At 46.3% G+C, this 24,879-nt stretch overlaps 1 protein-coding gene across 2 annotated transcripts in view; it reads left to right on the plus strand.

Moving 5' to 3' along the window:
* The window catches only part of kremen1 (kringle containing transmembrane protein 1), a 190,552-nt gene that overhangs the window by 117,542 nt on the left and 48,131 nt on the right, over positions 1-24,879 (plus strand). For both annotated transcript variants that reach the window (XM_078227651.1, XM_078227650.1), the window contains exons 5-8: positions 4,019-4,172; positions 11,540-11,872; positions 18,707-18,871; positions 18,954-19,038. In XM_078227651.1, the coding sequence (XP_078083777.1) occupies positions 4,019-4,172; positions 11,540-11,872; positions 18,707-18,871; positions 18,954-19,038 (737 nt within the window). The remainder of the gene's footprint in view (positions 1-4,018; positions 4,173-11,539; positions 11,873-18,706; positions 18,872-18,953; positions 19,039-24,879) is intronic.

Here is a 24,879-nt window from a genome sequence, read left to right on the forward strand (position 1 = left end):
GGTAGCACAGTGGTTAGCACTGCTGCTTCACAGCTCCAGGGACCTGGGTGCGATTCCCGGCTCGGGTCACTGTCTGTGTGGAGTTTGCACATTCTCCCTGTGTCTGCGTGGGTTTCCTCCGGGTGCTCCGGTTTCCTCCCACAGTCCAAAGATGTGCGGGCTAGGTTGATTGGCCATGCTAAATTGCCCCTTAGTGTCCCGAGATGCATAGGTTAGAGGGGTTAGTGGGTAAATATGTAGGGATATGTGGAAAGGGCCTGGGTGGGATTGTGGTTGGTGCAGACTCGATGGGCCGAATGGCCTCTTTCTGCACCGTAGGATTCTGTAGGATTCTAATGCCTTCTTCACTAAAATATGAAACGTGTTTAATAAGTCACATTGTGAACAGATGGAGCATTTTGCTCAGTGATATTGTGACATGGACTCTAATCTATTTACAACCATCCATTCCACTCAGCCTCATTGAGAAAGCTGAGAGTCTGAGGCCATTGCCTCCCTATTTGTGGGGGTTGCGACCATTGGGATGGGGGCATGCCATTGTTCGCTTTTCCACAAAGCTGGTTTCAGGTTCCACATCCCACCCGATGCTGCCTCTTGCCCTGGGAGTGAATTCTCCGCGGAATGCTTGAGCCAACATTCCTGGTCTTCATTCAGGTGTTTGTCAGGTCTGGAATTCCAACATGCGGCAAGGGTTTTGTTCCCAGAGCAGAATAACAGCAGTGAGGACCATGTTGGAGAGCGAAGATTATCTAAGTTCAGTGGTGGGATCAGGAAGTACAGCAGAGGAAGAGAAGTGGGAAGTGGTGATCTATTTGTGTTTAGTTGGTCACAAATGGATTTTGTTGAGTAGACCCAATGTAGCAAGGTTGAGAACCACAACCTTAAAGTAATGTATTTTTTTAATATACTTTTCCAATTCAATCAAGTCCAATCCAGAATCTCGAAAAAGTTGAGACATTTCCGATCCAAGCTGACAAGACAGGGCCTCCACTCCTGTCTTGGGCCTGATCTACATGAGCCAAGCTGATTGGAGTAGGTGCAGACTCACCTCCTCCAAGGCTTGATCTCATTTGCATCTTAGCCAAAAGGCCGAGATGCCGCTTTTAAAAACTGACAAGAACAGATTTTTAAAAATACTTTTCCAATTCAATCAAATCAAGTCCAATTCAGAGTCTCAACAAGTTGAGACATTTCCGATCCAGGCTGACAAGACAGGGTATGCAACCCTTTACCCTGTCTTGGGCCTGATCTACATGAGCCAAGCTGATTGGAGTAGGCAGACGTCTCTGCCTTCAAGGCTTGATCTCATTTGCATCTTAGCCAAAAGGCCGGGATGCTGTTTTTAAAAAAAGGTAATGCATTAAGATAAAGATGGGCAACAAGGGGCACTTGGACCATCTCTTTCTCCAATCCTCTCTGGCTATAGGCATGGAGGACTGCTAACATGGTCATTGTTTAAATATGGAGGAAGACATAGACTGAATCAATACAGCCCAATCAGCCTAACTTCGGCAGTGGGAAAAATATTGGAAACAATTCTGGATTCAGCACAATTTAAAGCTGCCTGGATTAATCAAGGCCGTCTGGATTTGTTAAGGGAAGGTCATGTCCGAATAACTTAATTGAATTTTTGAGGAATTGAAAGAGTAAGTGTAGCACATTTGATGTCATCAACGTGAACTTTAACAAGGTCTCACATGGCAGAAAAGTAAAAACTTATAATAGGCAAATTGGCTCCAAAATTAGCTCAATGTGGCAGGAAGCAGAGGGTTATGGTTGATTTGTTTAAAATTGTGACTCGAAGGTTGTTTCTAGTGCGGTTTGCCAGTCTCAGTCTGGTAGATATCAATGATTTAGGATTAAATGTAGAGGGCTTGTTTAAGAAGTTTGCAGATGATGTAAGAATTGGTTGTGCATTTCATAGTGAGGAGGACAGCAGGGAGCTATCAGTGGATGCCACAAGTGGATAGAACGGACCTCACAGGCTGTCACAGACACAATGGGCCAAATGATTATCTTCCATGCTGTAAATCTGCTATGGGTGGAATTTAATATCTTCCCGGGAGTGGGCTGGGGGAAGGGGGAGCCGTTTAATAGGGCAGGAAAGCTCGGGTCTATGTGTCCAGCACTTTCCCAATTCATCCAATTAAGTCCAGGCGGGGAAGGTCAAGGTTGGCCTTCCACCCTGAGGCCTTTAAACTGGTGGATTTCCAGCAACAGTTGGGCAGGGTTGTGGTAGTGATGCCAGGGTATATCCGAGCAGCCTGAGATCTGAGGGGTCCTCCTGCACAGACACCCCAAGGCTGTGCCAAAGACTGCCCTCTACTTCAGACACTGATCCTTCCACTCACCCTCACAAGGGCTTGCCCGACCTGAGGCAGGTCCACTTATCTGGGTTTCAGGCTCCACCTTCTCTTACAGTCCCAGCAGTGGCCACCACTTCCAGTGGCGCTGCTGACACTAAAGTGCTTCTAACCTCTGGCCAGCAGTCCTTGAAGGTGTGAGGAGGTGTGACGTCCTGGGAGGCTGCAGGAACCCAGCTGTCAGGCCTGTAAGCGCCTGGTTTGATTTAATTCACTCTGGGGCTCCTGGCAATGCTTGCGATGGAGTTGCCATGAACAAGCCCACTACCACGGCCATTAAAATACAGTCCTATGGGCTGATTTTCCCAAGAAAATTTGAAGTAGCATAAAAGTCTGAACATGGGTGCATCATATCACCGGCAAAACAGGGCTGGGAACCTTGTGTGTGACGTAGACATGAACTGGATTTTTGGCCTCTCTCACATTCTTACTTGGCTCACCACACCAGTCAACCGGCACAGCTAGCTGGTAAGATTCCACCCTATGTTTCTGTATTGAGGACACGGTGTTACTTGTTATGGGCGGCACGGTAGCACAGTGGTTAGCACTGCTGCTTCACAGCTCCAGGGACCTGGGTTCGATTCCTGGCTTGGGTCACTGTCTGTGTGGAGTTTGCACATTCTCCTCGTGTCTGCGTGGGTTTCCTCCGGGTGCTCCGGTTTCCTCCCACAGTCCAAAGATGTGCGGGTTAGGTTGATTGGCCATGCTAAAATTGCCCCTTAGTGTCCTGGGATGCATAGATTAGAGGGATCAGCGGGTAAAATATGTAGGGATATGGGGGTAGGGCCTGGGTGGGATTGTGGTCGGTGCAGACTCGATGGGCCGAATGGCCTCTTTCTGTACTGTAGGGTTCCTATGATTCTATGATTTCTATGAGAATGTTTTTTAAGTCTTTGATTCCTCAGTGGTGAACGTTTGAACCATTTTAATTCCTCATAATCAGGAGTTGTGCCCTTTGAGAAGCATGGCGGCACAGTGGCATAGTAGTTAGCACTGCTGCCTCACAGTGCCAGGGACCCGAGTTCGATTCCCGGCTTGGTTGACTGTCTGTGTGGAGTCTGCACATTCCCCCCATGTCTGCATGGGTTTCCTCCAGGTGCTCCGGTTTCCTCCCACAGTCCAGAGATGTGCTGGATTAGGTGGATTGGCTATCCTAAGTATCAGGGGGACTAGCTAGGATAAATGGGGATAGGACTTGGATGGGATTGTGGTCGATGCAGATCCGATGGGCCAAATGACTGCTTTTTGCACTGTAGGATTCTGTGATTCTATAAAATGGACACCACTGGCACCTTTGTGTGGGAACAACACAAAGCATTTGCAGAAAAAGAAACTTTTCCTTGATTCTCAAAAGTTTTACTAGTTTATATCGCCAGGCAATATCCTATTATTCCACTGCCAGTCTCTATGGCACTGAACAGATTTCACTGTCACTCCCTTTTATTGGGGTGAGGAGGGAACTGAGCGAGATGAAGATAAAGAAAGTGTTGCTCAGTAAGCGATTGTGAACAAGTAACATGTTGGGAAAGATAAATTGTATATCATTTGGCTATCTATCGCTTTGTGTGAAGCATCCTCTCTATGTATTTTATAATGTAACTACGGCTGTTTTGTTTTATATCTGTTTTGTCTCCATTATTAATTTATTGTTGAAGCTTGCTGGCATGGAGTCTGGCTACGCATGTTTCTGCGGGAATGATGCTGATTACTGGAAACACGGGGAGGCGAACAGCACGGAATGCAACCATGTGTGCTTTGGTGATCACACCCAGCCCTGTGGAGGAGATGGCAGGATAAATATCTTTGATGGTGAGTGTTGTGGAGTAAGGCTTGTTTTCTGAAATAGGAAAATGCATCTCGAGGGAGCTCGGACCAGAGTTTCAAGGTGACAATTATAGTCGTTTGCACGCCCTCGATACCCATTGCCCCACCACTGGCAGCCCCTGCCTTCATATCCCCGAGTCCCGGGGTGGGGAATTCCCTCCTGATACCTCTCCCTACGGGCGGCACAGTGGCTCAGTGGTTAGCACTGCTGCCTCTCAGCGCCAGGGACCCGGATACAATTTCGGCTTTGGGTCACTGTCTGTATGGATTCTGCACATTCTCACCATGTCTGCATGGGTTTCCTCCAGGTGCTCCGGTTTCCTCCCACAGTCCAAAGATGTGTGGGTTAGGTGGATTGGCCATGCTAAATTGCCCCTTAGTGTCAAGGGGACTAGCAGGATAAATACATGGGGTTATGGAGTTAGGGACTGGGTGGGATTGTTGTCGGTGCAGGCTCGATGGGCTGAATGGTCTCCTTCTGCACTGTAGGGATTCTATGATTCCCAATGGCTGGGATTTTTCTGGCCCTTCTGACCAGCAGGATCTTCCTATCCCGTTGAAGGCCCCCCCACCCCCCCAACTCCTACACTCTGTGCTGCAGAGAGGTTGGCGAGCAATGCAAATGGCCATTGACTTGGCAGCAGAGTGGCCAATGGCGAACCGTCCCCATCTTCGGAAAAGCTTCAGGGTGGGTGTCCAGCTTGAAGTTACTCTTTAAAACCTACCTCTTTAACCAAGCTTTTGGTCATCTGCCCTAATATATCCTTACATGGCTTCGTGTAAAATTTTGTTTGATAACCCCCCCACACCCGCCCTCAGAATGCCTTGAGATGTTTTACTATGTTAAAGGTTCTGTACCAATGCGAGCCATTGTTGTTGCTCATAATAGCCCCTTTCACCATTCCACGCTTCCTGCTGGCATGACTCCCCACTGAGAGAATGGGGGGAACCCCCTGTATCTGACCAAAGGCCAGCATGGCAGACAGTGCCAAAGTCAATCATGTTCCTCAAATCAAAAACAAACCCAGCCATAATGTGGAATGAAGACTCAGCTGCTGTATAATGTATTCTATACAGATGAAAAGCTTCTGCGCCTGGCTCCAAATTTCATTTTCTCAAAATAGGATCTTATTTATTCTTTTCTGAAAAGATATGGGGGTGGGGGAGGGAATTCTCCGGCCTCCCAGCCACGTGTTCCTCAGCGGTGGGCTGTTCACTGCCGGCGGGATTCTCTGCTCCTGTCGCTGTCAATGGGATTTCCCATTCGTGTCACTCCCACACGGCTGCGAAACCCAACAGGAGGGGGCACACTGCCAGTGGGACCAGAGAACCCCGTTAGCATGAATGGCCGGAGAATTCCCCCGATGCAATGGAACCCTGTTCGGCAATGTGAGCAAGTGTTCCTGATAATACTTGTGGATTTCTGGAAATACAACGATTTCTTTGGATTGTTTTCCTGTTTTAAAGGAAGCAACCATAAAAGAATGTTGGATTTTTGTTCCCGTTTTGTATCTGGATGAGTGTTGCACTGAGCCATGGGACTAGAAAGTCGCTGATCTGTCAGAGCAATGTTCCATATGGTCCTCTACCCCCTTCCAGTATCTTTAATATTGGGATTGTAAGTTCTTGAAAAGCGGAGGCGGTGGCGCAGTGGTATTGTCACTGGACTAGTAATCCAGAGACTCAGAGTAATGCTCTGGGGAGATTGTAATTTATATTCAATAAAAATCTGGAACCAAAAGTCGAACGATGACCATGAAACCATTGTCGATTGTCGTAAAAACCCATCTGGTTCACTCATGTCCTTTAGGGAAGGAAATCTGCCGTCCTTACCTGGTCTGGCCTACATGTGACTTCAGATCCACAGCAATGTGGTTGATTCTTAAATGCCCTCGGGGATGGGCAATAAATGCTGGCCCGGGCAATAAATGCTGGCCCAGCCAGCGATGCTCACATCCCATCCACGAACAAAAAAAAGTGTCTTGATGCACTGCTCCAGGATAACACATTACAGAGCTTTTAATCTTCGTGTATTTGTACAAAACATTGGTGAAAAGTTAAAAATACTGTGCAGTGGTCAGCCTTCCAGTGCTCATGGGGAGGGAACACCATGTGTCGGCACAACAATTTTTTTATTCATTCATGGGATGTGGGTGTCGTTGGCTGGGCCAGCATTTATTGCTCTTCCTTAAGTACCCTTGAACTGAGAGTCTTGCTAGGCCTCTGCAGAGGGCATTCAAAAGTCAACCACACTGTTGTATGCCTGAGCCAGGGAAGGGCAGCAGATTTCCTTCCATAAAGGACATTAGTAAACCAGATGGGTTGTTACGACAATCAGCAATGTTTCATGTCTCAGTTAATCTTAGTTCCAGGTTTTTATTGAATTCAAATTTTTCACTATCTGCCGCGGTGGGACCTGAACCTTGGTCCCCAGAGTATTACCTTGGGTTTCTGAATTGTTAGTCTAGTGACAATACCACTATGCCACCACTGAACAGAGTAATAAGGATTGAATTAAACACAACGGGGGGAATTCTCCTGTCCTGCCCACCACGGGAATCATAGCGACCTCAGGCGGGATTCTCCGGTTTTGGGGCGAGCGTGGCCAGAGGATCCCATCTGCAAGAAACTGCAAAGGGTCGTGAATGTAACCCAGTCCATCACGCAAACTAGCCTCCCATCCATTGACTCTGTCTACACTTCCCACTGCCTCGGAAAAGCAACCAGCATAACCAAGGACCCCATGCACCCCGGACATTCTCTCTTCCACCTTCTTCCGTCGGGAAAAGATAGGATAACACCTATGACAATAAATCAAATCAAAACCAACAATATGGATATAAATAAACAAACATACATGTCAGAAATCTAAAAAGTGGATGTGAGTGCTGAACATGGTCAACGGAAATCAGAAAAGGAGAGAAACTGTGGCCAAGGAGCCCACCAGATCGGTCAGGCGGTTAACCAACTAGCCCCCTGTGAATCTCTGGACGTTTCTGGGTTGTTTTAAGGACACTTGTTGATTTCTGCTTGGCTCGCTGAGGCCATCCCTGCTCCGCAGAAAACAATGAACAAGATGTTCCAGCCCTGTGCTGCTTTCAATTATCTCCATTTGCCACAGAGCAGCAGAGTGCTCCAGGAATGAAGTCTGAGCAAATGAAGGAGCTCCAACACCAAGTTAAATGCAGAGGGGATACCTGGGAGCAATTACCGGCCAACAGAGCAGTAACGAGTTTCAGATGATGTCATATACCACAAAAAGAAACAAAGATTGTTGCCTGCAAATCCCTCCAGGGTATCTATTATTTTTTTTTAATAGCGTATCCTGGAAACTTTATGAAGTGGCTTTATTCAGCTCCGGGTCTGTTTTCTATTGCCATTTGCACCAGTTACTCGTGCTAATGCCAGCCATCGGCACACTTTGTACCACTGATGCGCATTTAGAGTGCCCCAGTCAAGGCTTTAATGATGATCAGGCCATTTAGCTGCAAGCTTATCAACAAGTTCTTTCTAGTTGATCACGAGGAATCTCCAGGGACAAGATTTATTGCCTTTTTTTCCTGTTAAGAACTGTTCGTGCGAATGCATTGAAAATGATCCCTCTGTGATCACCCAGTCTTAAGATCAAGCTTTTCCATGTCAGTTATTACGCAGTTCAGTGCAACTTAAAGCCCCCCTTTTGATCTGTTGCAACAAAATGGCCCAGTTCCAAATCTGGAAGAGCATTCATTATGTGTCTTTGACAGGAGGTAGTGCTACTTCTAATTGGACGGCGTGGACCACGAGGTTACAAGACCTCATGGATTTAGTGGACACCAATTTTCCTCATGGTGTCTCGCTACTTTTTTTTTCAGATGAGCGTAAGGGGGAAGATGGTGGAGTAGTGGCAATGTTACTGGACTAGTAAGCCAGAGGCCCAGGCTGATGTGCTGTAGACGTGGGTTCAAATCCTACCATGACGATTAAATTCAGTTAATAAATCTGGAATGAAAACCAACCTCTTTGATTTGATTTATTATTGTCACAATGAAAAGTACTGTTTCTTGCGCACTATACAGAGAAAGCATACCGTTCATAGAGAAGGAAAGGAGAGAGTGCCGAATGTAGTGTTACAGTCATAGCTAGGGTGTAGAGAAAAATCAATTTAACGGTCACCTTGACAACTATCATCAATTGTTGTGAAAAATCCATCTGGTTCACTAATGTCCTTTTAGGGAAGGAAATCTGGCGTCCTTACCTGGTCTGGCCTACATGTGACTCCAGACTCACAGCAATGTGGTTGACTCTTAAATACCCTCTGAAATGGCCTAAGCAAGCCACTCAGCTCAATGGCAATTGGAGATGGGCAATAACTGCTGGCCTTGCATACATCCCATGAAAGATTAAATAGTAACTCGATGCACCAGGGAGCTCTTTTTCCATTTTGCATCAGGTGGCTTCTCTCAATGAATTCACCAGCTTAGGAAAGAGGAAAATCTACCGTTGTAAGTCTTATTCAGACAGTTCAGTTCACTTAGTGTTCCCTGAGGGGCGGTTGGGTTAAAGTTAACTCTCGGTCATAGGAGTTCTGGGGCAAAGAGACCTGGGGTATAGGTGCACAAATTGTTGCAGGTGGCTGTACAAATTGAGAAAGTGGTTAAAAAGGCTTTATATATAGAGGTGTAGAGTATAAAGGAAAGGAAGTTATGTTGAACATATATAGGTATGGCACAGTGCTGGCACGGCAGCACAATGGTTGGCATTACTGCCTCACGGAGCCAGAGACCCAGGTTCAATTCCGGCCTCGGGTGGAAGTTTGTCTGTGTGGACTTTGCACTTTCTCCCCGAGTTTCCTCCGGGTGCTTCGGTTTCCTCCCACAGTCCAAACATGTGCGTGTTAGGTGCATTGGCCATGCTAAATTGACCCTAGTGTCAGGGGGATTAGCAGGGTAAATGTGTGGGGTTACTGGGATAGGGCCTTGGTGGAATCATGGTCAGTACAGATTCAATGGGCTGAATGGCCTCCTTCTGTACTGTAGGGTTTCTATATATTGGTGAAGCCTCAATTAAAGTATTGTGTCCATTTCTGGGCACCACACTTTAGGAAGAATGTGAAGACTTTCGAGAGAGTGCAGAAAATATTGACAAGAAGGACTGCAGTGATGAGACACGTCTGTTATGAATAGGCCGGAGAAGCTGGGATTTCTCTGCTTAGAAAAGCGGAGGTTGGGAGGAGATTTGATAGAGATGTTCAAAATCATGAGAGGTCTAGGCAGAGTAGACAGCAAGAAACTTGTTCCTATTGGCCAAAGGGCCAAGAACCAAAGGACACCAAGAGAAGATGAATGGCAGAGAATCAATGGCAACATGAGGAACAAATATATTGGGCAAGTGGTTAGGATCTGGAATGGACTGCCTGAGGACATCCTGGAGGCAGGTTCAATTGTGACTCTCAAAGAGGAATCGAATAAACACCTGGAGAGAAAAACAATTGCAGGGCTAAAGGCAAAAGACAGAGGAGTTGGGAGCAGCTGAGTTTAATGAGAATTCATGAGATACAAATATGGCTCCCAACATATTATCAGCGGGAAACTCGACCTGCCTTTAACCCAGCGCCAAAGTCAGGAGAACAAAATTCCAAACTCATTTCCGGCTGGCAATGATGCCAAACTTAGTGCCCCCGCCTGCCACGATTCCCACCTCTGGCAGGAGTAGAAAATTCTACTCGGGCAGTAGGGTTTAGGTTCAAGTTCCATGCAAGGGACTGGAACACAGGATCTAGGCAGAACATCAGTACATCACTGAGGGAGTGCCCAGAGTGCAGTCTTACAAAAGAGTCATTAAACTGAGACACATTCTCAGGAGCACTTAAAAGATAGCAAGAGAGTTCTCCCAGTGTTCGAGCCAATATTTGTCCCTCAATCGCTCCCAAAAAACAGATCATTTGGTCATTATCACATTGTTGTTTGTGGTAGCTTGCTGTGCGTGAATTGGCTGTTGTGTTTCCTACACTACAATAATGACTACACTTCAATGACCTATAAAGAGCTTTTAGATGTCCTGAGATTCTGAAAAGCACCTATAAATGCACAGCTTTCTTTCTTATATGCGATCAAGTGAGCGGAGTGCAAACATTTTTATTTTATAATCCTTTTCCTGAAACATTTCTTTGGAGTAAACACATGAACACCACCATCTAGGAGGGCAAGAGCAGCAGATAGGTGTGAAACCTTGAGGTTCCCCTCCAAGCCACTCACCATTCTGACTTGGAAATATACTGTCGCTGGATTAAAATCCTGGAACTCCCTCCCTAACAGCACTGTGGGTGTATGTACACCATATGGACGCAGTGGTTCTGGAAGGCAGCTCATCCCCATCTTCTTAGGACACGGTGGCACAGTGGCAAGCACTGCTGCCTCACAGCGCCAGGGACTTGGGTTCGCTTCCCGGCTTGGGTCACTGTCTGTGTGGAGTCTCCAGGTTTCCTCCGGGTGCTCCGGTTTCCTCCCACAGTCTGAAAAATGTGCTGGTTAAGTGCATTGGCCATGCTAAATTCTCTCTGTGTACCGGAACAGGTGCCGAAGTGTGGCGACTAGGGGATTTTCACAGTAACTTCATTGCCGTGTTAATATAAGCCTACTTGTGACACTAATAAATAAACTTTTAAACTTGAAGAGCAACTAAGGATGGGTAACAGATGTTGGCCTAGCCAGCTATGCCCATGTAAAATTAATTTGAGAAAAGTAAAGTCACTTTGCTAGTAGTATGTTGTCAGTCCGATCCAGGAGGATCCAAGGCCTCCATCTTTTCCTACAGTTACTCAGTTTCTGCTCACTGTTCCTCCCCCACTCACCAACCTTCGCTGCCCAGATAGTCCTCGTGCCGTGCTAGCTGAGGAACTGGTACAGGTGAATAAGCATCGTCCTATTCACTCTGTTGCGCCATTGTGTCACCATAACAATGTGATTTCTGTTCACGGGCGTGAGGCCATGGGAGCTGGACCTAGCTGCGAAATGTAGCTTCTGAACTAAACCACACATTCAGTTCAGTCAGATCCAAGCCACAGGGTCACAGTTCACGCAGAACTAAATGGAGCGATTCCAAGCACAGATTCTGGTCATGATTTTAAAAATATCTGACCAATAAATTGCTTGTCCTGATGGAGCCATCCGAAATGTGTGCTTTTCCACCACCTTGCTTGCTCCTGGATTCTTTCTTCTCGACTCTCCGCTTCTTTTTTAACCATTTTGCCACAGAACAAACAGCCCATCCTGCCATTGCTCTAATCAGTAAGCAATGAATAAGTAAGGGACTTTGATTGAAATCCTTAAATGGCCTCATGTCTTTTCTCACTCTCACTTTCTCTCTTGCAGCAATGATTGGGTCTTGTGGTGGGAATTACTCGACGGACGCTGGCATCATTTACTCACCCGATTTCCCTGACAACTATGCCAGCGGGAGAGTGTGCTACTGGACCATCCAGGTGCCGGGCGCCTCTCTCATCCGGTTTGACTTTGCCCTGTTTGACATTCGGGACTCGAGCGACATGGTGGAGTTCCTGGACGGCCGCAGCAATGACGTCCTCGCCAGGTTTGATGGGAGGAACCGACCGTATGACAGCGTGAACGTATCCGCCAGCTTCGTCATTTTGTACTTTTACTCTGACCGGGTTAACCAGGCTGAGGGATTCGCCGTCCTGTACAGAGGTAGGCCGGGTGCCCAAGATGCACTTTTATTCTACTCATTTGTGGGACATGGGTGTTGTTGGATGGCCAGCATTTCTTTCCCATCCCAAGTTGCCCTTGGAGGGCAGTTGAGAGTCAATCACATTGAATCATAGAAGTAAAGTCTAGTGAATCCATGCTGACCTGGACCAATCCTGTCTCCGCTTTCCAAATGCTCAGTTATTACATCCTTAGTGATTGACTCCAGCATTTTCCCCACCACCGATGTCAGGCTAACCAGTCTATAATTCCTGGTTTTCTCTCTCCCTCCTTTTTTGAAAAGTGAGGTTACATTAGCTACCCTCCAATCCATTGGGACTCTTCTAGAATGCTGGAAAATGATCGCCAATCCGTTCACTATTTCTAGGGACACTTCCTTGAGTACTCTGGGATGCAGAGCGTCAGGCCCTGAGGACTTATCAGGTTTTAATTTCCTCAGTACAGTTTCCTGACTAATAAGGATTTCCTTCAGTTCTTCCTTCATGCTAGACCCTCTGTCCCCTAGTATTTCTGGAAGGTTATTTGTGTTCTCCTTAGTGAAGACAGATCCAAAGTATTTGTTCAGCTGGTCTGCCATCTCTTTGTTGCCCATTATGAATTCAGCTGAATCTAACTGTAAGGGACCTACATTTGTCTTTACCAGTCTTTTTCTCTTCACATATCTATAGAAGGTCTTGCAGTCAGTTTTTATGTTTCCTGCAAGCTTATTCTTGTATTCTACTTTCTCCTTCTGAATTAAACCCTTTGTCCTCCTCTGCTGGATTTTAAATTTCTCCCAGTCCTCAGGTTTGCTGCTTTTTCTGGTCAATTTATAAGCCTCCTCTTTGGCTTTAACACTAATTTAACACTGATTTCCCTTGTTAGCCATGGATGAGCCACCTTTCCCATTTTACTCTAATGCTAGACAGGGATATACAGTTGTTGAAGTTCATCCATATGTTCTTTAAATGTCTGCCATTGCCTACCCATTGTCAACCCCTCAGTATCCTTTGCCAGCTTATCACCAATGTGTGTCTCATCCATCAAAGTTAGCTTTCCTCAGGTTCAGGACCTTAGTCTCAGACTTAACTGTGTCACTCTCCATCTTAATGAAGAATTCTACCATATTATGGTCACTCTTCCCCAAAGGATCTCGCACCACAAGGTTGCGAATTAATCCTCTCTCATTACACAATACCCAGTCTAGGATGGCCTGCTCTCTGATTGGTTCCTCAACATATTGGTCGAGAAAACCATCCCTTATACATTCCAGGAAATCCTCCTCCTTCACATTGCGAGCAGTTTGGTGAGCCCAATCAATATGCAGATTGGGTTCCCCTATAATAACTGCTGTACACTTACTGCACACATCTCTAATTTCCTGCTTGATGCCATCCCCAACCTCACTACTACTGTTTGGTGACCTGTACACAACTCCCACTACCATTTTTTTGTCCTTTGGTGTTCCGCAGCTCCACCCGTACAGATTCCACATCTTCCAGGCTAATGTCCTTCCTTACTATTCCATTAATTTCCTCTTTAACCAGTAATGCTACCCCATCCCCTCCTTTCCTTTCCGTCTATCTTTCCTGAATATTGAATACCCCTGGATGTTGAGTTCCCATCCCTGGTCACTCTGGAGCCAGGTCTCCGTGATCCCAATTACATCATATCCTTTAATGATTGTCTGCGCAGCTAATTCATCCACCTTATTACAAACGCTCCTCGCTTTGAGACACAGAGCCTTTAGGCTTGTTTTTTTGGCATTTATGGCCCTCTTAGAATAATGATGCAATAGGGCCCTTTTAGATTTTTATCTTTTGGCTTCTCTGCCTTCCACCTTTCCCCTCACTGCCTTTTGTTTCTGTCCCCACTTTACTTCCCTCTGACTTCCTGCATTGGTTCCCATCCGCCTGCCACATCAGTTTAAACCCTCCCCAACAGTACTAGCAAACAGACTTGGATGATGAGACTGTAAGTGATGTATCTAAGTTTGGCGACAATAAAAACCTAGATTGGAATGTAAGTTGTGAGGAACACACAAAGAGACAAAACTATAAAGAGAGATTAAGTGTGTGGACAAGGTGGCAGACGGAGTATAATGTGGGAAAGTGGGAGGTTACAGTATGAGTAGAAGAGCAGAATATGTATTAAAAGGTGTGGAGCTTGTCAATATTGACATTGAGAGACACTTGGGTGTCCTCATACAAGGAACACACAAAGTTAGCATCAGCAAACAATAGTAAGGCAAATGGCATGCTGACCTTTATTGCAAGAGGATTGGAGAACAAAAATAAGGAAGTCTTACTCTGGTGAAAGCACACTTGGAGCATTGTGCAGTTTTGGTCTCCATTTCTGAAGAGTGACATACTTGCCATGGAGGTGGTCCAGCGAATGTTCACTCGATTGGTTCTTGTGATGTGAGAGTTGTCTTACAATGAGAAGCTGAGTAAATTGGGCCTACGTTCTCTGGGGTTAAGAATAATCCGAGAACTCTCACTGCAACGCACAAGATTCGGAAGCGGCTTGACAGGATAGACACTGAGGGTGGAATTTTCCCGTCCTACCCACCATGGGAATCATAGCGGGCGGGGGGGGGGGGGGGGGGGGGGGGGGGGCGGATTTGCGGACCATGTAAAGGGGGATGTGGACCATGCAAAGGTCTGTTGACCTCTGGCAGGACTTTCCGGCCTTGTGGCGAGCATGGCCAGAAAATCCCACCCTGAGAATTTTCCCCCTGGCTGCGGAATCTAGGACACAGAATAGGTTTCAGGATAAGAGGTTAACCAATTAGGACAGAGATGGGAAGAAATTTCTTCACTCAAAGATTGTGAATCTTTGGAATCCTGTATCCCAGATGGTTGTGGATGTTCAATTGCTGATTAAAATGGAGGCTACGATAGACAGATTTTTGATCTCGTGGGGAATCCAGGGGACATGGAGAGTCTCAGGAAAGTGGAATTGAGGTCAAAGATCAGCAGCGATCATGTTGAAAATCGGAGGAGGCTTAAAGGGCCAAAAGGTCTATATCTGCTCCCATTTCTTATAGTCTTAGGGTCTTGGGGCGGGATTTTCCAGCCCTTCCCACCAGTGGTACTTTCGGGTCCTGCAGAAGGTGAACCCCATGCCAATAGGTTCCCTGGTGGCAGGGCAGGTGAGCGACACCCATACAAAACATCATTGATCTTGGCGGGACTGGAAGATCCTGCTGGCAGCCAATGGTAGGCCACCTCCGTCTTCAGGAAACACGTTGCGGGGGTATGGGAGTGGATCATAGAATCCCTACAGTCCAGAAGGAGACCGTTTGGCCCATTGAGCCTGCACCGACAACATTCCCACCCAGATCCTATCCCAGGAACCCCACATATTTACCCTGCTAATCCCCCTGACATGAAGGGGCAATTAGGCATGGCCAATCCACCTAACCAGCACATCTTTGGAATGTGGGAGGAAACTGGCGCACCTAGAGGAAGCCCACGCAGACGCGGGGAGAATGTGCAAACTGCACACAGTCACCCAAGGCCGGGAATCGAACCCGGGACCCTGACGCTGTGAGGCAGCAGCACTAACCACTGTGCCACCATGCCGCCCAGGATCCCAGCCTTACTTACTTTATTGCCTTTGTAGTTTATTAATGCCCCGGCAAATAAGCACCAGCAACTTATTGTAAACCTTCAGCAACTTATTGTAAACAGGCAAGAAATCACTGAGGTGAACAAAAGACAGCTTTAGGGTATTCATTGCGGCGGCTTTGAGTCTCCTGCCTTCCATCTAATGATGCTATCTCTATAAAGTATAGGGAATGTTCTATTGATCTCGGGGTTTACATGTGAGAATAATTACATGTTCAAGGAGTCATACCTTTCTGAACTAAAGTGTTTGGCAAACCTGTTCAACTTTACACATACACACACACTCGCGCACACACACTCGCACACATACACACACTTTCAGAGACACACGTGTAATCTACATATGTGCATGACTCAGCAATGGAAACCATGCTATCTTGTGTAATGACACTTCGCTGAAAATGATGTGCAGCATTTTTACTGATGAACTGCAGTGTTTCTTTAAACGCTTCAACGGTAGTATGCTTCGAGTACAGGAGCAGGGATGTGTTGTTGCAATTATACAGGGCCTTGGTGAGGCCACATCTAAAGTATTGTGTGCAGTTTTGGTCTCCTTTTCTGAGGAACGATCATAGAAATCATAGAAACCCTACAGTACAGAAAGAGGCCATTCGGCCCATCGAGTCCGCACCGACAATGATCCCACCCAGGCCCTACCCCCATATCCCTACATATTCCACCCGCTAATCCCTCTAATCTACGCATCCCAGGACACTAAGGGGCAATTTTAGCATGGCCAATCAACCTAACCCACACATCTTTGGACTGTGGGAGGAAACCGGAGCACCCGGAGGAAACCCACGCAGACACGAGGAGAATGTGCAAACTCCACACAGACAGTGACCCAAGCCGGGAATCGAACCCAGGTCCCTGGAGCTGTGAAGCAGCAGTGCTAACCACTGTGCTACCGTGCCGCCCCACGATGTTCTTGCTCTCGGGGGAGTGCGGCAAAGGTTTACCAGGCTGATTCCGGGGATGGCGGGACTGATGTATGAGGAGAGATTGACTAGGTTAGGATTGTTTTCGCTGGAGTTCAGACGAATGAGGGGGGATCTCATAGAGACTTATAAAATTCTAACAGGACTAGATAAGGTAGATGCAGGGAGGATGTTCCCGATGGTGGGGGAGTCCAGAACCAGGGATCACAGTCTGAGGATTCAGGGTAGATCATTTAGGACGGAGATGACGAGACATTTCTTCACCCAAAGAGTGATGAGCCAGTGGAATTCATTACCACAGGAAGTAGTTGATGCCAAAACATTGACTGTATTCAAGAGGTGGCTGGATATAGCACTTGGGATGAACGGGATCAAAAGTTATGGGGAGAAAGCAGGATTAAGTATTGAGTTGGACGATCAGCCATGATCGTAATGAATGGCAGAGCGGGCTCGAAGGACCAAATGCCCCCTCCTACTTTAGGGTATTCATTGCAGCAGCTTTGAGTCTCCTGCCCTCCATCTAATGATGCTATCTCTATAAAGTGTAGGGAATGTTCTATTGATCTTGGGGTTTACATGTGAGAATAATTACTGCTCCTATCTTCTATGTTCCTATGTTTGAAGTGTGCAATCAGGTTAGGTGCTGTTATTGGAATTGATGGTGGTTTCATTATTTTAAACTGCCTCAGAAATATATTACCCCTCCTGTCAAGAAGCCAAACAAAAAAGGCTTCTGCCTTCTCTGCATTTAAGAAAATATTTTGGAGTGTGCCTTTTAATGATAGAAGCTTATGAATGGTCAATAGCTGCCTGTATCTCTATAGAGTGCACTGAGAATCCACTCTTAAGTACCTTCATGAACAATAACAGAATCATAGAATCTCTGCAGTGCGGAAGAGGCCATTCAGCCCATCGCATCTGCACCGTCTCTCTGACAGAGTATCTTACCCAGGCCCACTGCCCGGCCCTACTCCTGTCATCCCACCCATTTCCCATGACTATTTGACCTAAGCTACACATCTTGGGACACCAAGGGGCAATTTATCATGGTCAATCCACCTACCCTGCATATCGTTGGAGTGTGGGAGGAAACCGGAGAACCCGGAGGAAACCCATGCAGATCATAGAAATCATAGAATCATAGAAATCATAGAATCCCTACAGTACAGAAAGAGGCCATTCGGCCCATCGAGTCTGCACCGACCACAATCCCACCCAGGCCCTACCCCCATATCCCTACATATTTTACCCACTAATCCCTCTAACCTACACATCTCAGGACCCTAAGGGGCAATTTAATCATGGCCAATCAACCTAACCCGCACATCTTTGGAATGTGGGAGGAAACCGGAGCACCCGGAGGAAACCCACGCAGACACGAGGAGAATGTGCAAACTCCGCACAGACAGTGACCCAAGCCGGGAATCGAACCCAGGTCCCTGGAGCTGTGAAGCAGCAGTGCTAACCACTGTGCTACCGTGGGAAGAATGTGCAAACTCCACACAGACAGTCGCCCAGGGCCAGAATTAAACCCGGGTCCTTGGCGCTGTGAGGCAGGTTCCTAGCTGATGGTAAGGTTCCATTGCTTCACTACGTGGAGAATAATTCCTGTTGTGGTATGCAGTATGATGAGTAAACACACAGTGCTTACTCCTGGCAGGCAGAAAGTGTGCTGCAACCTGTAGTGTATTATAGGACATGCATACAGACACTTCAAGGACCAACCTTGGGTCCAGATCGGCCTGGTATTAGTACAAGTGCCATGACTGGCCCTATAAATTTCCCTTTCGGATTTCCTTCAGCAATGACTTACAAAGTCCATGATTTAAACTTGAGACATTTATAAAATAATGCTTAAAAATAATTGAGAACTGGCTAAAAGGTTGGGTGGATTGGCCATGCTAAATTGCCCCTTAGTGTTGGGGGATTAGCTGGGTTAAAGAGAATTACGGGAATAGGGCCTGGGTGGGATTGTGGTCGGTACAGACTTGATTGGCCAAATGGCCTCCTTCCGTACTGTAGGGACTCTATAATGGATTCTGTGTCAATGCATCTTTCTATTTGCCATGGTTAAAAAGATTGTTAGGGAGGAAGGTTCAGATTTAAAGTGCCCCATTGTGAGGGTGAATGAGACTTCCAGACAGAAGAAGGGAAGGCTTTCAAGTGGTTTATTGCAGTTAATCCTTCGGGGAGACATTTAAAGGATGTTTATTGTGTGTTTAAATGGACTACAATTCTCCCTCTGCTTACTGCTGTCATCTCCACAGCTATTAAAGACAACTCCCGTGCACTGCCTCCAGCAAGCAAGAATGATATAAATACATCAGATATGATCACGGAGAGGGTCGGTCCTGGCACCAATGCAGCTCGGTCGTCAAAGATCCTTTACTTCATCACGGCAAGCCCCAGCCAATCGAACCAGAACATGCCAGGTGGGTACCACTCTGCCACTGGACGGCACTTTCTGGTTAACGTCACTGGTCCCCGACTAACCGTCCCTCTGCTTATTTACAGTGTGGACTATCTATGCCTTGGCAGCCCTGCTTACCCTGACGGCAATAGCGATGGTTTCAAAGATTCTTCTTCATCTAACAGTGAAGTAAGTTTGAGGAGTTTTGTCTCGTCTGAAAGCGGACAGTTTTCGTTTGAAGTAAATGTAAAAATGGCCTTTGTTTCCAGTGGCTGAGTTAGTGAGTGTGCTGCAAGGTGTGGCATTTAGCTCAGGAGAGTTACATGGTCAGAACCCGCTATGCGATGAGTCAGTCTCAGAACCCTGCAACAGGATTAACTGTAAATTAGTAGCTTACTGTAAATAGGCAATGTCTAGACTTGACTCAATGACAATCCAATATCACACTGATTTCTGAGTCACTTTCTACTGGTTTAACACGTACACCGTGCATTAAATTTCATCTGTCATATCGCAGACCATTTCCATAAATGATCCAGAATCCTCCTTCGTTCTTGAGCTGCATTTGCCTCCCTGCAGTGTCATCTGGAATGTGTACTCAGCAGAAAGAGGGAAATGAAGAGCCAATCTGTGTATGCATCATCAAGAATCATGGTGCAGTTACTGTCTAATCAAACTGTGTAACCAAAAGTAGTAATGAAGCACTTAAAGAGTAATATCTCAGAATTACAGCACAGAAGGAGGCCATTCGGCCCATCATGCCTGCGTCAGCTCTCTGAATGAGCAATTTCACCTGGTGCCACTCCCTGCCTTCACCCCATAACCCTGCACATTCTTTCTTTTCAGATAACTCCATTCCCTCTTCAATGCCTCAGTTGATCCACTCTTCATCACAGGTTCAGGCCGTGCATTTCCAGATCTTCCCCTCATTCTCAATCCTTCCACCAATGGGAACAATTTCTCCCTGTCTCCTCTGTCCAGACCACCTGTGTTTTTGAGTACCTTTATCAAATCTCCCCTCAACCTTCTCTTCTCCAATTCACACAGTCCCAACTTCTCCAATCCAGCTGCACAATGCCGAACTTCATTACCTTGAAACCATCCTCGTGGATCTTTTCTGCACTCTCTCTAATGCTTTCATATCTTTCCTAAAGTGTAGCACCCACCTCTGAACGCAGTAGTCTAGCTGAGGCCAAACCAGTGTTCAAAAAAGTTCAACGTAACCTCCTTGCTCTTGTATTCTGCGCCTCTATTAATAAAGTAAGAAGTCTCACAACACCAGGTTAAAGTCCAACAGGTTTATTTGGAATCATGAGCTTTCGGAGTGCTGCTCTTTAATCAGGTGAGTGATGAAGGAGCCATGATTGAATGGCGGAGCAGACTCAATGGGCTGAGTGGCCTAATTCTGCTCCTATGTCTTATGGTCTTACTGTGCCCACTCCAGTCCAATGCCGCATCTCTACATCATGGCTTCTATTAATAAAGCATAGGATGTTGTATATTTTATTAATTGCTCTCTCAACCTACCCCGCCACCTTTAATGATTACTATGCATATATTCACCCAGTTTTGTTGCTGTTCTTTAGAATTATACCCTTTGTTTTGTATTGCCTCTCTGTGTTCTTCCGACCAAATTGAATCACTTCACACTTCTCTGCATTGAACTTCATCTGCCACTTGTCTGCCCATTCCACTGATATTATTTTGCATTTTCTATAATATCTATGGGCAGGTACTATTGGGATTGACCAAAACACCAATAGTTGGAGAATTAATAGGACTAAAAGTCTGACAGCATAAAGAATCATTCAGCTCATCCATCTAATGTCCAAACTCTTCAGTTACAACACCCAGCAGAATTTTGTGCGTTCGTAATGTGACAGAATGTAGGACCCAACAGGGAACTGCTGAATGCCAAGCACAAAATTTATTGGATTTATTAATAAAAGACCAGAAAGCAAGCAAAAAAAAATAGGTTGCAGTAACCAGCGAATGAAATGTAGATATTGAATAAAGAATATATTTACTTAAAGTTTATTTATTAGTGTCACAAGTAGGCTTACATTAACACAGCAATGAAGGTACTGTGAAAATCCCCTAGTCGTCACACTCCGGCGTCTGTTTGGGTACACTGAGGGAGGATTTAGCATGGCCAATGCACCTAACCAGCACATCTTCCGGACTGTGGCAGGAAACCAGAGCACCCGGAAGAAACCCACGCAGACACGGGGAGAACATGCAGACTCCACACAGTGACCCAAGCCGGGAATTGAACCCGGATCCCTGGTGCTGTGAGGCAGCAGTGCTAACCACTGTGCCACCGTGAATGTATGTATTAGGCTACATTAATCCAGAGAGGGCAATGCACTGATTGAGCTCAATTTAAGACATCATTCATTAATAAAAGCATCATGTTATGGACTGATGTATCATTTATAAATATAATGAGAAATGGAGCAGTTAACAAGTGTCATATGTGACCAGGGGATTCCTTATGCCTGAGGATCGAATTATGAGGAAACATTGGAAGAACTTGATCTTTCAGTCTTGAAAAGAGGCAACGGAGAGGACACCTAAAGCAGATGGGTGTATTAAAAGATAGACATGGAACACCACTTCAAACAAAACTATGTAAGGAGCATGAGCTGAAAGTTATAAAAGGCAAATTAGAGATTGGTGGCAGGGGGTTCATCATATGAAGAATGACCAAAATGTAGAGTGGGTTTGCGGTAGAGACATTGAACATAAGAAATAGACGCAGGAGTCGGCCATCACACCCTCCAAACCTGCCCCACCATTCAATACGATCATGGTTGATCTAGGTACAGTAGGGGCACAAACCCTCGCATCTCCTAAGAAGCAGTTGAATGCTGCTTTAAGGGAACTCTGGAATCCTGAAAAGAAGGAATGGGAAAAAAAAACTATTGGTGTTTTTGACCATGAATACAAAATCATTTTCCGGATCATAGCAACCTCCATGTTGGTCTGCCTTTCGTTGATTTTAACAGCTCTGGTCTTGTACTTTGTTGGTCCTTAGGGAGAACTCAGGACACAGAGAAATGTGTTTCTGCTCCAAAGTGAAATGTAATGATGCCATTAGTGTCTCCATTTCGGCCTTGAGTGTTTTCATCGGGCAGTTATCTGTGTTGCAGACGTCACGTTGTCAGATGCAGGGAACTAATTCTGGAAGTATTGTCAACCAGAAGCGAAATGCCAGTGAATCTGGCAGCAGCCTCATGAGTGCATGGGTCCCTGCTGCTGCCAGAGCATTGAAAGCCCAATCAATTATCTCTCTTGCATGCTGTTGGCCTGGCTCTGGAAATGCTGAAGGCCTTTGTATACTTATTGTAACTTAGCAACAGGACAAAGCCATTCAGCCCTTGTCATTCAGTTAGATCTGGGCTAATCAATACCTCCACTCCGTTTTCCCATCATTGCTCATATCACTCGCTACCCTTTCCCATTGAAATCTACCGATCGCATCCTGGAAAGTTCCAATTATTCCGGCATCCGCAGCCTTTTGGGGGAGAAAATTCCAGAATCTCAAGACCCTTCGTGATGTGTCCCTGGTTTCATTCCAAAGTGGCATCGCTCTAATTCTAAGATTACGTCCTCGCTCTTTGTTGAATCCTGCATCGGAGGGAATAGATTCATTGTATCCACGCTTCAGGTCCATGGGTGAGATTTTCTGGCGTCCCCATGGCATTTTTCCTTGCCAGCGGAAGGTGGTGCTGCCTCCATTGGTGGCAGGATCCTCGGCTCCCGCCCTGTCAAGGGGAATTCCCATTGAAGCCACCCTACGCCGCTGGGAAACCCGTGGCAGGGGGTACGTTGCCAATGGGATCAGAGAATCCCACCGGCGCAAATGACTGAAGAATTCCAGCTCATGAAACATTTTAAATATCTTGATTAAAGTTAAACTTTATTTATTAGTCACAAGTGAGGCTTACATTAACACTGCAATGAAGTTACTGTGAAAATCCCCCAGTCGCCAAGGCCCGCCTGTTCGGGCCAATGCACCTAACCAGCACGTCTTTCAGGATGTGGGAGGAAACTGGAGCACTCGAAGGAAACCCACACAGACATGAGGAGAATGTGCAGACTCCACACAGACAGTGACCCAAGCCGGGAATCGAACCCGGGTCCCTGGCGCAGTGAGGCAGCAGTGTTAACCGCTGTGCCACCGTGCCGCCATGCTTCTCAAAGGGCACAATTCCTGATTATGAGGAATTAAAACAGTTCAAATGTTCACCACTGAGGATTCAAAGACTTACAAAACGTTCTCATAACAAGTACCACCTGTGTCCTTAATATAGATTTAGCCAGATTTATGGAACCTTCCCTCCTCATTTAACCCCTCAAACTGCAGAATCTTCTGGTGAATCGATCCTGTACTCTTTCCGAGGTCAGTATACTCTTCCTGAGATATGGGGCGAAATTCTCCCGCCTCCCAGCCGCGTATTTCCCAGCGGTGGAAAGTGGCACACTGTTCACCAGTGGCGGGATTCTCCAGTCCCACCGCTGTCAATGGGATTTCACATTGATATCACCCCAGGCTGCTGCCAAACCCACGGGTGAGGGTGCGCCACTAGTAGGAACGGAGAATGCGGCTGGCGTGAACGGCCAGAGAATTCCAGCCCAAGGCTGTAATTCTCCAATGTTGATGCCCCCACTGCAAGCAAGAAAGGAGAAATTGGTGCTCAGCCAAGTCTTCATTCACAGCAGTGGGACTGGAGAATCCCAGCGCGGGCGAGGTTGGAGATTCCAACCTGTGGTGTCCAAAACTCCAGAATGGTTTTGACCGAGGCTTCATGCAACCTCCTCCCCTTTGTATTCCAGTGACCTAAGTTGTGTGATCCCTAGATCTGGGTGGCAACATTGAGGCCTCCTTGACTTTTTGACCATACCCTCAGACGTCTGTTCCTTCCCAAGAAAGTAACCGGTCACAATGGCGAAACAACCCCCTTCTTATACAGGCTGTACTTCAAAAGTGTGCGTGAGACTAACATCTGAGCCAGGTATCAGCATTAAAAGCAATCCAGCCATCAATAAACTTCACGGTAATTTAAAAAATAGCTGGAATGATATAAAAGACTTCTGTGAAGGAAATCTTCAAAGAGTGAGTTTTGCTAAGGTCATCAGAGAGCTGGCTCATAGTAGTTACTGATAATAGCAACATGAAACACTGAGGTTGAAAAAGCACAGAATAACATTAAAATGAATGGAGTCATATCTTCAAATGCAAGTCAAAAAATGAACTGTGGCGTCACCAATTGTTACTAAAATGTTTTTGTTCTTTGTCAGGACGTGGGTGTTGATGGCAAGGTCAGCATTTATTATTTGGGGTAGCACAGTGCTTAGGACTGCTGCTTCACAGCGCCAGGGACCTGGGTTCGATTCCCAGCTTGTGTCACTGTTTGTGCGGAGTTTGCACGTTTTTCCCATGTCTGCATGGGTTTCCTCTGGGTGCTCCGGTTTCCTCCCACAGTCCAAAAGACGTGCTGGTTAGGTGCATTGGCCGTGCTAAATTCTCCCTCAGTGTATCCAAACAGGTACCAGAGTAGATACCAGAGTGTGGCGACTAGGGAATTTTCACAGTAACCTTCATTGCAGTGTTAATGTAAAGCTACTTGTGACACAAATTAAAAAAACAAATTGTTGCCAAGCCCTAATTCTCCTTGAACTGAGTGACTTGTTAGGCCATTTCAGGGAGTAGTTAAGAGTCACATTTGCTGTGGATTTGGAGTCACATGTAGGCCAGACTGAGTAAGGATGGAAGATTTCCTTCCCGAAAGGAACCAGATGAGTTTTTACAACAATTGGTGATAGTTGTCATGGTTACCATCTCTGATTTCAATTTCAGATTTTATAAATTGAATTTAAATTCCACCGCCTGTGATGGTGGAACTGAACCCGTGTTCACAGTGTATTAGTCTGGGTCCCTCGGTTACCAGATGTTGGCTGAAATTCTCCCGTCTCACCCGCTGTGGGAATTGTAGCGGGCGAGACAGAAGATTCGGTGGACCATGT

The sequence above is a fragment of the Mustelus asterias genome, chromosome 13, assembly GCF_964213995.1.
Source record: "Mustelus asterias chromosome 13, sMusAst1.hap1.1, whole genome shotgun sequence".
NCBI lineage: Eukaryota > Metazoa > Chordata > Chondrichthyes > Carcharhiniformes > Triakidae > Mustelus > Mustelus asterias.